A 15067-nucleotide genomic window follows, 5' to 3' on the forward strand; every position below is an offset into this window, starting at 1 on the left:
TGGGTAAGACCATTAGGGAATTGAGACGCAGAGTGGGGGAACACAAGAATGACATCATTAAGAAAAACGACACACCGGTGGCGAGACATTTTAACAACTTTCATAATGGTGACTTGGGAAGCCTTAAAATAATGGGCATTGATCTAATTCCTCCTCCCCTACGTGGTGGTAACTGGGATAAGGCCATCCTCCAGAAGGAATGCTTCTGGATCTTTAGCCTGGATACCGTGGCTCCGGTGGGATTAAATGAATCCCTCTCTTTTACCCCTTTTTTAGGAGCACCTTAGAAGTAGGTCACATACTAGGAGGGCTAGTCGACGCCCGAGTGGGGGCACCACAAGCGCAGGACTTTTAGGGTGCCGACCCCCACATGTTAGGTAGGGATATACGGCTTTTGGTAGGGACAGTCTATAGAATGCACCTTAGTTATCTTCCCCACCTTTGTCCCGCCGACGGTTTCTGGCCCCCCCTGGTTTCGCCCTCCTTTTTGATCACCTCCTGGGATGATGCCTCAGTGTATTGTGATGCTGGTTTGGTCTAGCATCAATGGGGTTGTGTTGGTTCCCCCTTTTTTAATAATCGTGTCCCCAGCAATTTTGATATGAGCAGCATACATTTTTGTGTCCTGATAAACTTCCTGGTGGCTACATTTGCCTATGACCTTTTTGATATAAACGCCTGACCAATGACTATACTGATTGATACCAGGCATGTTTGAGGTCTTGTACCTCCATGCCCGTTATTTACTATGTTTTGCGGCTATCACTAATGACGCCCACATTGCTATGGTTACGCCACATGCATTACTGTGGGACGGTAGCTTGCGTGCCACCCACCTGGATATGACGACACCAGGCAGTGGTTGCCGTGTCTCTTCTGGTGACGCGGCTGAGTGTGACGCGGCGCTTCCGGTCCAGCGGCATTCTGGGAGTGCGCGTCATAACTCTCGGACCTTATTGCGCATGCGCCGGGCTATATATGGAGCGTCCGTCTGGGTGCCGAGCGCGGCAATTTGAAATAGGTCTGGATATACGCCACAGAGCGGTGAGTTTCTGAATCAAGGGGCATGACGGTGGCCTGGCAGGTAGTTTCCAGGGCTTATCCCTTGCTTTCTTTTATCCTTTAGTGACCTGGGCATCCTTGGACTGTTGCGATATGATGGCACTTAGCAACAGCCCTTTTTGATATCCCACTTGGACTCCCCTGATGATCTATTGGTGAAACGTTGGGAGTGGGAACGTCCATCTTTAATGCCTGATATGGGTTTCCTGGCACGTTTGGGATTTTGATGTGCTGATTGGCAGCCCCCCACTGGAGCCGGTACCCTGATTATATGCCCGATAATTTCCTGGACCTGGTAAGACCGTTCCCATATGGTTTGGGACTTTGTATGGCCTATTTAGGTACCAGTATTTTACTACCTGTGACACACTGATGAAATTCCCCATGCATCTATAGGGGATCGTTATTTGTAATTATTAACTGTGTGTATACTAGTGTGACTGTTGCCTCAGCGGGTTGGTGGGCTAGAAGGAGTTTTTCAACTCATCCTCCTTTGAACCGAGCTGAGATAACTTGCACTTAGGGGCCTTGTGTACCCCCAGCCTGATATGGTCTGAATCACTGGACCATTGGCAACCTTGGTTTTTTAATCTCACCTGTGAATCTTCAATTCACTTTTATTCTTCTGATGAATTAAAAGTTATGTTTTATGTATGAGTTTTTCTCTTTAGCTCCGTAAATTGGGCCAGCTGAAGAACACTCATCCCCAACGCTGCCACAACCAGGGTGCAGCGAAGAACTAAGGGGGAGGGGAGGCCAGGAAGCTGAGGGGCTGACTCCGACTCCAGTGCCACCAGCAGTGGACCCATACCCAGAGCCAGAGATGCTGCCCTATTCTCGCTGGGATGAGGAAGACTTGACACCGTCAGCAGATGAAGATCAACCCAAAGACCTCACCTGGGAGCCCACAGGCATGAATCCAGCCCGCAAGACACGGCGCAGCAGAACACAGGTTGCTCCAGCACCACAATCCCCAGAGCAGAGAGAAGTCACGGTCAGAGACCTGGAGGAGAAAAGGTGCCTAAGAAGGTCCAAAGCCCAGGCCAGAGGACCCCTGTGTTATGGCGTAGTGGAAGATTTCAACTTGAAAAGTGGTTATGGATTCATTGTAGCCCCTGGCATCAAGGAGGGGATATTTGTTAACAGGAGAGATGTAAGCGCTCATCTGCCTAGAGGACACCCTGGCAGAAATCTAAAGATGGGAGACTCAGTTCAGTTCACCATGCATCAAGGCGAAAGGGGATTGTATGCCCTGGACGTAGCGTTATGTCCCAGCAAACCTTACAGCCATCCCATGCTACAAGAAAGGCAAGAAAGACAAGAAAGACAAGAAAGACAAGAAAGACAAGAAAGACAAGAAAGACAAGAAAGGCAAGAAAGACAAGAAAGACAAGAAAGACAAGAAAGACAAGAAAGAAAAGACAGAGATAAAGAACCAGATGTAGAAACAGACGAAGACCAAGAACGGAAAGACAAAGATCCTACAGATGAAACAACCACGGACGACGACGGAGAGCAAGAAAGTCACAGGTGCCGGTGCCCTACATGCCCACGCCCTGGTGAAATGGAGGAGTAGAGTAGAGAGAAGTCAAGAAATACAGCAAGTTACCAGTTGAAGTTTTGACAAGTTGAAAAGTTTGCAACGTTATTGTTTAAGAATGTGCCCACAAAAACTATTGTGAGAAATAAACTTTAAGGCTATGAACTTGCTATAGCCACAAACTCTCGCAGTGTAAATAGTTACACCAGTGGCACCACCACCAGGGCCAGCCTGTTTAGGGGCTTGGCTCGTCTGCAACCAGGGGGGGCCCGTCCGTAGAAAAGGGCCTTGGCTCACCTGCGACCAGAGAGCACGCCTGTTTATGGGGCCTTGGCTCACCACCACAAAGAGGGTACCTGGTCAGCACCAACTGTGGAGGCCGCCTCTGCATCCTGCCAGAAGGGGCTGAGGGCGCGGATCCACCAGGCCAGGTAGACCCTGAAACCACCAGCCCATGAAAGCCGCCTCTACATCCTGCCAGAAGTGGCTGAAGTCGCGGCCAACGGGAGAGGAAGATTGGAGGAAAGGTCTGAGGAAACGGATGGCCCAGACCTGGTTACCAACAGGACCGGTGACCTGCCTCCTGAGAGGGTTTTGGGTGGGTTAACGGACTTGTGGGTGGTGATGTCTGATACCTGGTGCTTTTAAATGTTTTACATGTTTTAATGTTTTATGCATTTTAAAATGTTGTCTTGCAGCCCGAGGACGTGCTGGTGATAACTAAGGGGGAATGTGGCGCCCCTGACCTGGTCAGGCACCACTGAGTACTGCACCCATGCTGGGGACAGTACAACACAGGTAATCCAGAAGGCTGACTGGGGTGTGGAACACAGGCGCATAGTGATCAGGTCTCACACATGTACCCATGAGAGGACCCCTGGGGAACCCAGGAGGGGGCAAGCCTTCACCTTCACTGGAATAGTGGAGGGGGTAGAGCCTCCATCTCCTCTCAAGGGGTGTGGTAAGAGAGTCTGGTTGCTAGGTGGCGTAGGCAAGAACAGGAGAGGAGGAGCAGTGAGTCAGTTAGAGCAGAGAACTCCAGAGGGCTCAGTGAGGAGCAGACCTGTGGGGCTGTTGCTGTCTAACAGCGCCCGCGCAGTGGCTACTGACGGGGGAGAACGGTCAACTAGGAGTGCTACCTGAAAGCCAGCTTCAGCTAGAGAGAAAGCACGGAGTGGGAAGTAAGGAGACTGCTAGAGAGCACCAGGCCCAACCGGGCGGCAGATCCCGAAGCGAAGATAGATCCAGCTTTCTTCTGCTAAACCTGCCGGTGTGGGGCTCTCAAAGCCCACACCACAACACCACAAAAGCCGCAGCCACGTAACCGCAGTGAGGGCCCATAGGTCACAGGAGGCAAGCAGCTGGAGTGGCCTGGTCCGGGGAACAAGCAAACGGCAAACAAAAGGGGGAGAGAGGCTGCAGCATCTTCCCTGGGTGACCCCCATAGGGACTCAAAGTCGGGGTCACCCCAAACCACCAAGGGCTAAGGAAGGCGAGTCAGTAGTCACCCTCATAAAGTCAGCCTGAAGGATACCTGGTTCCCACCTGGTTCATCCCAGCTACGCCCGGGCTACTCACCCTGCCATCAAATGTGAGTAAAGCCCTTGAAAGACATTCCTGCCTGTGTGGTCATTCTGCGACTTGTAGTTCTACACATCTACACAGGGCCCTGGGGCTTGCCTCACTCTCAGGGGGCTATTCCAACTAACTGCACTCACCATCAGCCCCAGGCGTCCCTCAACCTGCAGTGGCGGTCCCCCCCACTGACCGCAATACTGAGAGTGGCGTCACGACAAGAAGAAGATCTCCTACCTGTGACAGATCCAGCCGAGTGGAGTCCCTGAAGGTAATGCACCGACACTACACCTGTGGGGCTTCACATTTACTTGTATCTAAGGGGTTAAAAAAAATTCACAAGCTTGTCCAAAAAACGTGGCGCACGTTTTGCGCCATTTTCCAAAACCCATAGCGTTCTCATTTTTCAGGATCTGAGGCTCAGTGATGGCTTATTTTTTGCGTCTCGACCTGATGTTCTTAACGGTACCATTTTTGCGCAGATGCTACGTTTTGATCGCCTGTTATTGCATTTTGCGCAAAATTTGCGGCGACCAAAAAACGTAATTTTGGTGTTTGGAATTTTTTTGCCGCTACGCCGTTTACTGATCAGATTCATTGATTTTATATTTTGATAGATCGGGCATTTCTGAACGTGGCGATACCAAATATGTGTGTATTTTTTATTTTTTTAACCCTTTAATTTTCAATGGGGTGAAAGGGGGGTGATTTGAACATTTTTGGTTTTTTTATTTTTTTTTTAATTTTTTAAAACTTTTTTTTTACTTTTTTTTTTTATTTTACTAGTCCCCCTAGGGGGCTATTGCGATCAGCAATCTGATCGCTCTGCACTATCTGCAGATCTCAGCTACAGAGCTGAGAACTGCAGATTTGCTGCTTCACTTTCAATGCCGGCTGTATTCCGGCATTGAGAGGAAGTGACTCATGTTAGCTACAGGCGTCATCACATGACCCTGTGCTACCATGGCAACCGCCGAAAGTCACGTGATTATGTCACGTGACTTCCGGTGGGGGCGGGGTAAGTCACTGTCATGGCGGCGCCCATATACATATCGCTGCCAAGACTTTGGCAGCAAAATGTAAGGGGTTAATGGCCGCGGGTGGAAGCGATTCCACCCGCGGCTAGCAGGCACACATATCAGCTGTTGATAACAGCTGATATGTGCGCGTCTCGCCGCCGCCTGCCAGCGGCAGGGGGCGGGGCTTACCGGCACACGATCCATGACGTATCTAGTACGTCATGGGTCGTTAAGGGGTTAAGTCACGTTAAAATAGGACGTAATTTTACTGCCCGCGGTCGTGAAGGGGTTAAGAAACCCTGGGGATTAAGCCAGTGAGTGATTGATGGTTTATGACTGGGGCTTACCCTGGGAGAGAGCACGTTTCCCAGTATAAGACTCCTTGAGGTAACACTTTTACATCCCTGATTAATCTTACTGACTGTGCCATCCTGATTGACAACTGGTAGAGATTTCAGAATGATATTTCTGACTTGAGACAATTGAGGCTGAAAGCTGCAGTAAAAGTTAAAGACAATTTGCATCACAGATGTTTTTATTGCTTTTACAATAAATTTTTTTTATTCTTTTCGTGGCTCCCTATGGAAGTTGAGGCTCCTTTTCCCTTTTTCCTGCACTGACAACTTTACATTGTATCAAACTGTCATATCTTCAGTGTTGTGCCATGAAAAGTTATAATAAAATATTTAGAACATTGTGATGCGGTGTACTCACTTTTGTAACATACTGTCAATATATAACCACAAGAGGTAGTAATGGCAGATACTATAACAGCTTTTAAAAAAGGGCTGGATGATTTCCTCAGTACACACAACATTGTTGGTTATAAGTGACTTAGTGACATATTTAATTGGTAGAGGAAGGTTGAGCTAGATGGACCTAGGTCTTTTTTCAACCTATGTAACTATGTAATAACAATGTGAGATATTCAATGCACATGGAATATTGATTTTTATCTGATTTTTAGAAAACAGATGTCTGTTAGTAACTGTATATATTTTAATACTAATGTAGCTTCTATCATACTTTACATTTCTTGTTTACTTACTTGCTTTTTTTTTAACGGTCTCTCTTGTGTTTTCTAATTCAGTTTTCTTCCCATGTGAATTTTTCTAAGTGGTCAACAAATATTCAAGTAAAACATGTCTCACCTTCTAGGTATGATAATGGCTTCTACCCTTGTAAAATTTTATGATGTTTAAAAAGATGCCATTAGTGTGTAAAATATTTCCCTCATTCTGAACATGACAAGGGTTTCTCCCCTGTGTGAATTCTTTGGTGTCTAATACAACTTGATTGATCTGCAAAACATCTTCCACATTCTGAACATGAAAAAGGCTTCTCCTCTGTGTGAGTTTTCTGGTGTCTATCAAGATGCGATTTCCGGTTAAATTGTTTCCCACATACTGAACATGAATATGGCTTCTCCCCCGTGTGAGTTCTCTGATGTATAACAAAATAGGATTTATATGCAAAACATTTCCCACATACTAAACATGAATATGGCTTCTGCCCTGTGTGAGTTCTCTGATGTGTAACAAGACTTGATTTATCTGCAAAACATTTCCCACATTCTGAACATGAAAAAGGCTTCTCCCCTGTGTGAGTTCTCTGATGTGCAATAAGACTTGATTTATCTACAAAACATTTCTCACATGCTGAACATGAAAAAGGCTTCACCCCCGTGTGAATTCTCTGGTGTATAACAAGAGATGTTTTATGTTTAAAATGTTTCCCACATTCTGAACATATATATGGTTTCTCCCCCGTGTGAATTCTCTGATGTAAAATAAAATGGCATTTCTGTGCAAAACATTTCCCACATTCTGAACATGAAAAAGGCTTCTCGTCTGTGTGAGTTTTCTGGTGTCTATCAAGATGTGATTTTCGGTTAAAATGTTTCCCACATACTGAACATAAAAAAGGCTTCTCCCCCGTGTGAGTTCTCTGATGTATCACAAAACAAGATTTATATGTAAAACATTTCCCACATTCTGAACATGAATATGGCTTCTCCCCCGTGTGAGTTCTCTGATGTATAACAAAATGTGATTTTTGGTTAAAACATTTCCCACATACTGAACATGAATATGGCTTTTCCCCTGTGTGAGTTCTCTGATGTATAACAAAATGAGATTTATGTCCAAAACATTTCCCACATTCTGAACATGAATATGGCTTCTCCCCCGTGTGAGTTCTCTGATGTATAACAAAACGAGATTTATATGTAAAACATTTCCCACATACTGAACATGAATATGGCTTCTCACCTGTGTGAGTTCTTTGGTGTCTAAAAAGATTTAATTTCTGATTAAAATGTTTCCCACATTCTAAACATGAAAAAGGCTTCTCCCCTGTGTGTTTTCTTTGATGTGAAGCAAGAAGTAATTTACAAGTAAAACATTTCCCACATTCTGAACATGAAAATGGCTTCTCCTCTGTGTGAGTTTTCTGGTAACTAACAGACTCTGAAGAAAATCTTTTCTCCCCATTTTGATGGATTTTTCCATATTCTGAAGTTGAAAATGGCTTATTTGCTGTAAAAGTACTTCGATTTTTAATGCCTCTTTTGTGAATTTTATTTTTTTTAATAGTCTGTGATGAATTAGAAGGTAGGACTTGGTTAATAGAATCAGATGATATATCTTTGCTATGAAGGAATGATGGTATATCTGGAATAGTGGCATTCACTTCAGTTATATCTTGTCTGATAGCAAGGTCATCTGATTTCAAAATTGAAGATGTGAGTTGTGCCTCTAATGTCCTGGTATAATCATCTGCCAAGAATAAAAAATATTTTTAATCATAATATATACAAATTTAAGGATATTACCGTATTTTTCAGATTATAAGACACACTTTTCCCCCAAAACATTTGGGAGGAAAGAGAGGGGTGCATCTTATAATCTGAATGTAGCTTACCGGGGTGGTGGAGAAGGGTTGCAAAAGTCTGGGGGAATGCTGCGGTGGCTGTGAAGGGGCTGCGTTGGCAGGGCTGGTGCTGCAGTGGTTGTGCAGGGTCTGCCGCGGCTGGTGCGGTGTCTGCCGCGGCTGGTACGGGGTCTGCGGCGGCTGGTGCGGGGTCTGCAGCGGCTGGTGCGGGGTCTGCGGTGGCTATGCGGTATCTACAGCGGCTGTGCGGTGTCTGCAGCGGCTAGTGCTGGGGCAGCTGTGCGGTGTTTGCAGCGGCTGTGTGAGGTCTCCGGCGGCTGGTGCTGGGGCGGCTGTGCGGGTTCTCCAGCGGCTGGACTGGCGCTGCAGTTCGGGCGGTGAGGAATTCAAATAATGCCACCCGGAGTCAGCCAAGCGCAGATGGAGCTCTCGGCTGAAGCTCTCATCTGCGCACGCGCCACCTCTTGCCCATTGATTTCCCTCCAACAGACTTAAGGAAAATAGCGCCCAGAGGTGGCGCTTGCGCAGATGAGATCTCGGCTTGCCAAGAACCTAGAGCTCAATCTGCGCTGACTCCGGGCATGATTTCTTTGAAGCCCTCACCACCCGCAGCAGCAACCGCGGCAGCATCCACCGCAGCCTTCGCCCCAGCACAGCTGCCCCAGCACGGCAGCACCAGCCTTCGCCGCAGCTCCGCTTCAGCCCCAGTCTCCGCCGCTGCACCAGCACTGCCGACAGATTCTGGGACACTCACCGCCCCTGCCTCCTGTGACTCTGCTCCACCACCGTTACTGCCCCCTCCGGTAAGACACCACCGGCTTATAAGACGGGCTCTTAATTTGGGGTGTGTCTTATAAAATGAAAAAGACGGTATTTATAAAATAGCAAGTTTTGTAGAAAATGTTTACTAAGACAAAGACCAGTCACAATCAAACAGTAGATGTCAGAATATGGCAATGGTATGGTATACCATTGAATTCAACCCTCTTTATTCACTTTACCTCTTAATATTGGAACAATAAGCTACCAAATAATATTTTATAAACCAAAGTTCTACAAAGAAAAAAATCTACTCCCTCAATGAAAAATTGGAGGGTTTCCACAATGGTTGTCGATGAAATACTGATGATTATAAAGAGATTTGGCTTCATAATCCAATCCAGCAAAATCCCAAAGCCAAATGTCCTTGATGCTTCTCAGCCTTGCAGTGGCCCGAACACTGTTACTATCCACATGTTGGGCATTGCTACAGGGAAGAACCAACAGACATATTTACGGTGTGCGTGTTCCTCATGAAGCACAAGCTGGGCACTATATGTTGGACAGTAAAATGGCAGGTTTGCAATTTTTACTTTCCAACATCCACTCCATGCATCCACTTCCTGAGACTGCCTGTGGGGTCAAAATAGTCATTTACACTAAAGCAGAATATGGTAAATGCTATTTACTGACTATATGTTGTGGTATCACTATTTGTTTTTTAAGTGCGACCAAATGTTTGATCACCTCTAATTCTTTTACATTTTTTATTTTTTTCAAAATAAACGAAAAACAAATTAACCTCACATTACAATGGTCGTCTTTCTGGAGTGGAATTTAAACACTTTTCCTTTTTAGCTAACTGTGAAGTGAATATTTCTAAAGCGGAGATGTTTAATATAAATATGCCGGGGGCTGAAGCCTTGCACCTTAGTCCTACATTTCCTTTTTAATGGCGGAATGCCCACATCAAATATTTAGGAATCACTCAATTTTGTACCTCTTCTACATAATATTGAGAATGATTTATTGAACTGGTCCGGGCTCAGTTTCATGGTTCGGTTAATGTACTGAAGATGGACATTTTACCAAGGATACGTTACCTCTCCCAGGCTATCTCCTTCAATCTCCCCAGATCTTTCTGAGACCTAAATCTTTTTCTTCCAGGGTCCTTTGGAGATACCTCAGGGTCCAGGCTTTCATACTCTGTATTTGAACGCTCTAGGGCATGAGGAGGGGCTGTTCCAGTTTTTGGTATAATATAAAGCCTCCATGCTTAATTGTATTTTGAATATTATTATAAATCCTTCCAACAAAATATGAACTGAGCTGGAAGAATCTATGAATCCTATCACATTAGATTTCTGTGAGATTGGGTAATTCATAAATACAATATCTCTTCTTCACCTGGCCCTACTGTGAGAATATATATATATTTTTTTTCCTATACTCTTTTTTTATAACCACTATATACTTTTCTATAACCAAGTTTTCTCTTTTATATGAGTACAAAGATAGTGCCTGTTTTCTGGTATTGCTGCATATCAGGAAAGCAATTATGTGTATCCCAAGGAGGTCCACAGCTGTCAGGAGACAAGAGCCTCTCGAGCTATGGTGGATTAAAGATAAGGCACCCTGGAGCTACGTGACAACGGCGCCACGAGCTATGGAAGGGACGAAGAGGGGAAGTTCCAAAAATGGATAAGCGTCACAGACTTTTTGCATATGTTTTTAATATAACCAATGGCATACTTATGAATTTTACTAACAGATTAACCATTAAAGCTTTATAAAAGGCTTGTAAAAAAAAAAAAAGCATGTTTCTCTTGTGCACCTGCTCTCACTGAGTCGGGTTTATACCAGATATTTGTGTGGTCTAAATTCCTTTGCTGGCACCCAGTGATTTTCAATCTGAGGTTTAGCAGACATCTGCTATTAAGAAGGAGATATATTTTCCGAAACTGTGGAATTTCTCCTTATCACTATGACTCCGTTAAAACGGGATTTGCAGGATGCTAATACTTTTAGATTCCTGAGATCTGTTGAAAATCCTATCTCCCAGATGAAGCATGTTACTTCGGCAGTAAGCTTGCAGCTCACTGAGAACCTAATATGACCTGGTCACTCTTAAGGCCCTGTCACACACAGAGATAGATCTGCGACAGATCTGTAGTTGCAGTGAAATTGTGGACAATCAGTGCCAGGTTTGTGGCTGTGTACAAATGGAACAATATGTCCATGATTTCACTGCAACCACAGATCTGCCAAAGATTTATCTCTGTGTGTGACGAGGCCTTTAGTCAAGCCTCGTTGGAGTATGGTCACATATCTGGTCTCTTCCTTTCAATCCTATGTCAAGAGGTTTGGCTGAGACCCTTAATGGAGTTTGAAAAACTCTGTATCAAAGAGGAAGCTCCTTGTCATTGTGTTTCTCTGCTGAGTAGGTTGTTGAGGGAGGCAGAAAGCTTAAAAGGGAACCTGTCACCAGGTTTTTCCCTTATAACCTTCGGCCACCAATAGTTGAGTCTTGTATAGAGCATTCCAGAATGTTGTACATAAGAGCCCAGGACGCTCTGTAGAATATAAAAAAACACTTTTATAATAGTCAACTTGGAGGGAGTGGTCCCGTCTGATGGGTGTTGCTGGTCTCCGGTCCGGCGCCTCCTCTCTGTGGTGATCTCCATCTTCCTGCCCAGCCCCGTGTCCATGACGGTTCCGACGTCATTCAGAGAGATATCCATTGCACTCCTACGCATTCGCACATCAAAGTACTGTAATGCGTATGCGCAGGCGGTCTTTAACTTTTTATCGCACCTGCGCCTTCCAGTACTTTTGCTCTGCCCTCAGCAGGGCAGAACGAAGTGCACATGAGCAGCAGCGCAATGGAGGTTTTTCTGTCTGTGAAAGACGCCGGACACGTCATGCATACGGGGCTGGGCAGGAGGATGGATATTGCCACAGAGAAGAGGCGTCGGACCGGAGACCACCGACACCCATCGGACCAGACCGCCCCCTAGGTGACTATTATAACAGTGTTTTTTTACATTCTACAGAGTGGCCTGGGCTCTTATATACAGTATTCTGTAATGCTATATACAAGAGCCTATTGGTCACCAGAGGTTATAAGGGAAAAACCTGGTCATAGGTTCCCTTTAAATTCCCTGGCTCCATTTCAGAGGGCATTAGGGATGGGAGCTCTGTAGATCATTTTCTCCTGCAGAGTGGGATGAGATCTTTAGCCTTACTCATAAGATCTCCATATCTTGTCATATCCAAGAAACAAACTATAAGATCTCGCCCAGGTGATATAGGACCCCTGAGCGCATTCAGCACATGTTCACTGGTACATCTGATAAGTGTTGAAGATCTGATTCAGCTATGGGCAATATGACCATGGTGGGCCAAGTTTAGGACTCAATCTTTGACCTCTTTAATAAACCCTTTGGTACAACACTATGGAACTCTCCAGAAACAGAGTTACTTTCAGTATTTCCAATGTCAATTTAATCCATCGAGAAAGGTCTCTTCCGAATATCTTTGACAGCAATGAAGCAAGTCCTCCCTAGATACTGGAGATTATCCTCTCCCCCTCTAAGCTGGAATGAGTGGAATCTGTGGACATTTTAATACTGATGGAAGATTTAATAATTTCATATGATTGTCTCCATTCTGAGTCTTATTAATATGAGAACATGGTTACCTCGGTCTTCCTTTAGCTCTCCTGACAAAGACAAGGTTAACCAATCCATGTTACATCTAGTAATGTAAGGCTTTTTGTACTTGAATTGGTGTTTTTCTTCCCCTATTGTGCTTCCTAATGTGTTTCCCTATTTTATGTTTTATGGTGTATGTTCTTCTTCCTACCGCCTAACCCCATTTGTATGACGCTGTTCTGTCTCTGGTTTTCTATTGAACTATATGGCTGTAAAAATGTGATTATTGAATAATTAAATAAAAACATATTGAACCATAAACAATAAGAAATTATTAGAAATTCTGCTAATGTTCTCCAGTCTAAGAAAATGAGAGGTTTCAACTTACGGTAATTCACAGGTTACACTGTCCCCGGCTTTTATGCCCGATATTGGAAATATTAAATCATTTAAATTGCGATTGTACGAAAACACGTTGATCGCATACACGTCGTTCAAAAGCTAAAAATTGAACGTCAGGTTGTTCAATGTTCCCGAGTTAGCACACATCGCAGTGTGTGACATCCTGGGACCGATGAACAGACCTTACCTGCGTCCCGCCTGCAATGCGGAAGGAAGGAGGTGGGCGGGATGTTTACGTCCCGCTCATCTCCACCTCTCTGCTTCTATTGGCTGGCTGCCGTGTGACGTCGCTGTGACGCCGAACGTCCCTCCCACTCCAGGAAGTGGATGTTCGCCGCCCACATCAAGGTCGTATGGAAGGTAAGTACGTGTGACGTGAATTAATCGTTTGTGCGACACGGTCAACAAATTGAACATGCCGCACATACCATGGGGGCATTTCACATCGCATACGACATCGTATGTGAAATTGCAAGGTGTAAAGCAGCCTTTAGAGGCTGAAGATTTATTTCACATGTATTAAGACTGCCCAGAAAGTAGGAATTTCACTGCTCATGGAATGGGGTCTCGTCATAAAAGGGAAGGTTGACAAGAAAGACTGGACCTTTGTAACAACCCGATCAGCACATTCAGTAGCTTAGAAGGGAGAGAAGGAAGATTCAGATAAGATGCCGAGATTCTAGGACATCACCAACATCATTAACCTCCGCTTTCTCTTAGGGGTCCACCATACAGATTAGATTCTTCTTCCCATGATTTTCTAAGTTGTCTGCACATTCTATGTACACTGTCATTTGGTTTTGCATATTAGATATCTGGGCAGCTAAGGGTCATCATCTTCTAATTTCAGGGGATAGGATAGATCCTACCTGTAAGATCTGGCTGATACAAATCTCACTCCAACAAAAGGGCGTTCTATGCTCAAAATAATGGAGGCAGTTTTGGGTGGAGGAGCATGTGGTGATAGCACCAGAATGGTGATCATTTGATATGGCCGGACTACAACCCTGATAAAGCAGCCACAGCCGGTGACTGAGAAGAATCTGTGACCTCTCTGCATTTAGTGGTCACTACTCACCTGAGCGGTTATCTGTAGGAATCTCCTCTTTACTCCGCTCATCACCCCTCTCATATGTCTCTGTAGTATTAATATGGGTCAGATATTCCCCCTGAAACAAATATTGTAAAAGTCACAGACAGATGGAGAAGTCCCATCTATGATCAGCTCTAATCCTGCCATCTCCACTGCTCTCATTACACAAGTATAAAACATATAATACTGGAGGATAAAACAAGACTGAGCACAAGACCTTCACAGCCGTCTACACATCATAGGGAGATTTCATGGCACCTTCTCTCCATCTACCTGATGATCCTGAGGAACATCGGGATCTTCTTGTTTACAGTCCTGTGGGAGAAAAGGACGGGGACATCTCTCTGGTGTTGTCCTCTTACTGGATAGACCTGGAGGAGACACATACAGGGACTGAATTCATTCCTTACATACAGATAATTATAGGCCGTGTGTATTTAGTCCTGTCTATTACCTGGTGATGTGAGGGGCTGCGGATCCTCCATCATGGCGTCCTTGTACAGATCTTTGTGTCCTTCTAAATACTCCCACTCCTCCATGGAGAAATAGACGGTGACGTCCTGACACCTTATAGGAACCTGACACATACAATGATACCGTCACCCCCGATCCCTTCATAGCGTTACTGTATAATGTCCCAGCATTCCCAGCAGTGTCACCTCTCCAGTCAGCAGCTCAATCATCTTGTAGGTGAGTTCTAGGATCTTCTGGTCATTGATGTCCTCATGTATCGGGGGGTGAGGTGGAGGCCCCGTGATTGGGCTCAGGGGTCTTCCCCATCCCTCAGACACAGGGGCCTGACAGCGCTCACTAGAGGTCTTCTTCACTACTGTGTAATCCTGGTTATGGAGAGACACAGTAAGAAATCTCACTCCAGACATTTCCAGAGTCCTCACCTCTCCAGTTCTGTCCATCTGCTATTCCCATAGATAAGAATGATGTAATGTGACGTCATCAGAATCTCTCACCTCTCCAGTAAGCCGGAAGAGGATCTCTAGGGTGAGGTGTAATATCCTCTCCGCCATCTTGTCCCTGTCCATATCCATCCTTCACGGGGCAATCAGGAGAATTC

General features: G+C 45.2%; 1 protein-coding gene across 1 annotated transcript; it reads right to left on the reverse strand.

The window, feature by feature from the left end:
* Positions 1-5771: 5771 nt before the first annotated feature.
* LOC142310450 (uncharacterized) lies at positions 5772-14865 on the reverse strand. Its single transcript, XM_075347975.1, has 4 exons — positions 14450-14865; positions 14269-14366; positions 13981-14071; positions 5772-7973 (listed from the first exon to the last, which is right to left on the reverse strand). Exons 1-4 carry the CDS (start codon positions 14580-14582, stop codon positions 6430-6432), a joined length of 1866 nt encoding a protein of 621 aa, XP_075204090.1. The 5' UTR covers positions 14583-14865; the 3' UTR covers positions 5772-6429.
* Positions 14866-15067: the final 202 nt, after the last annotated feature.

This window comes from Anomaloglossus baeobatrachus, chromosome 5 (assembly GCF_048569485.1).
Source record: "Anomaloglossus baeobatrachus isolate aAnoBae1 chromosome 5, aAnoBae1.hap1, whole genome shotgun sequence".
In the NCBI taxonomy this organism is placed as follows: Eukaryota; Metazoa; Chordata; class Amphibia; order Anura; family Aromobatidae; genus Anomaloglossus; species Anomaloglossus baeobatrachus.

Coding starts and splice junctions, on each gene's coding strand:
- LOC142310450 (XM_075347975.1), bottom strand. CDS start 14,582: ATGTGTCAGGTTCCTATAAGGTGTCAGGACGTCACCGTCTATTTCTCC. Junction 14,072..14,268: donor ATGTTCCTCAGGATCATCAG/GTAGATGGAGAG, acceptor TATTTGTTTCAG/GGGGAATATCTGACCCATAT. Junction 7,974..13,980: donor TCCTACAGATAACCGCTCAG/GTGAGTAGTGAC, acceptor TATTCTTGGCAG/ATGATTATACCAGGACATTA.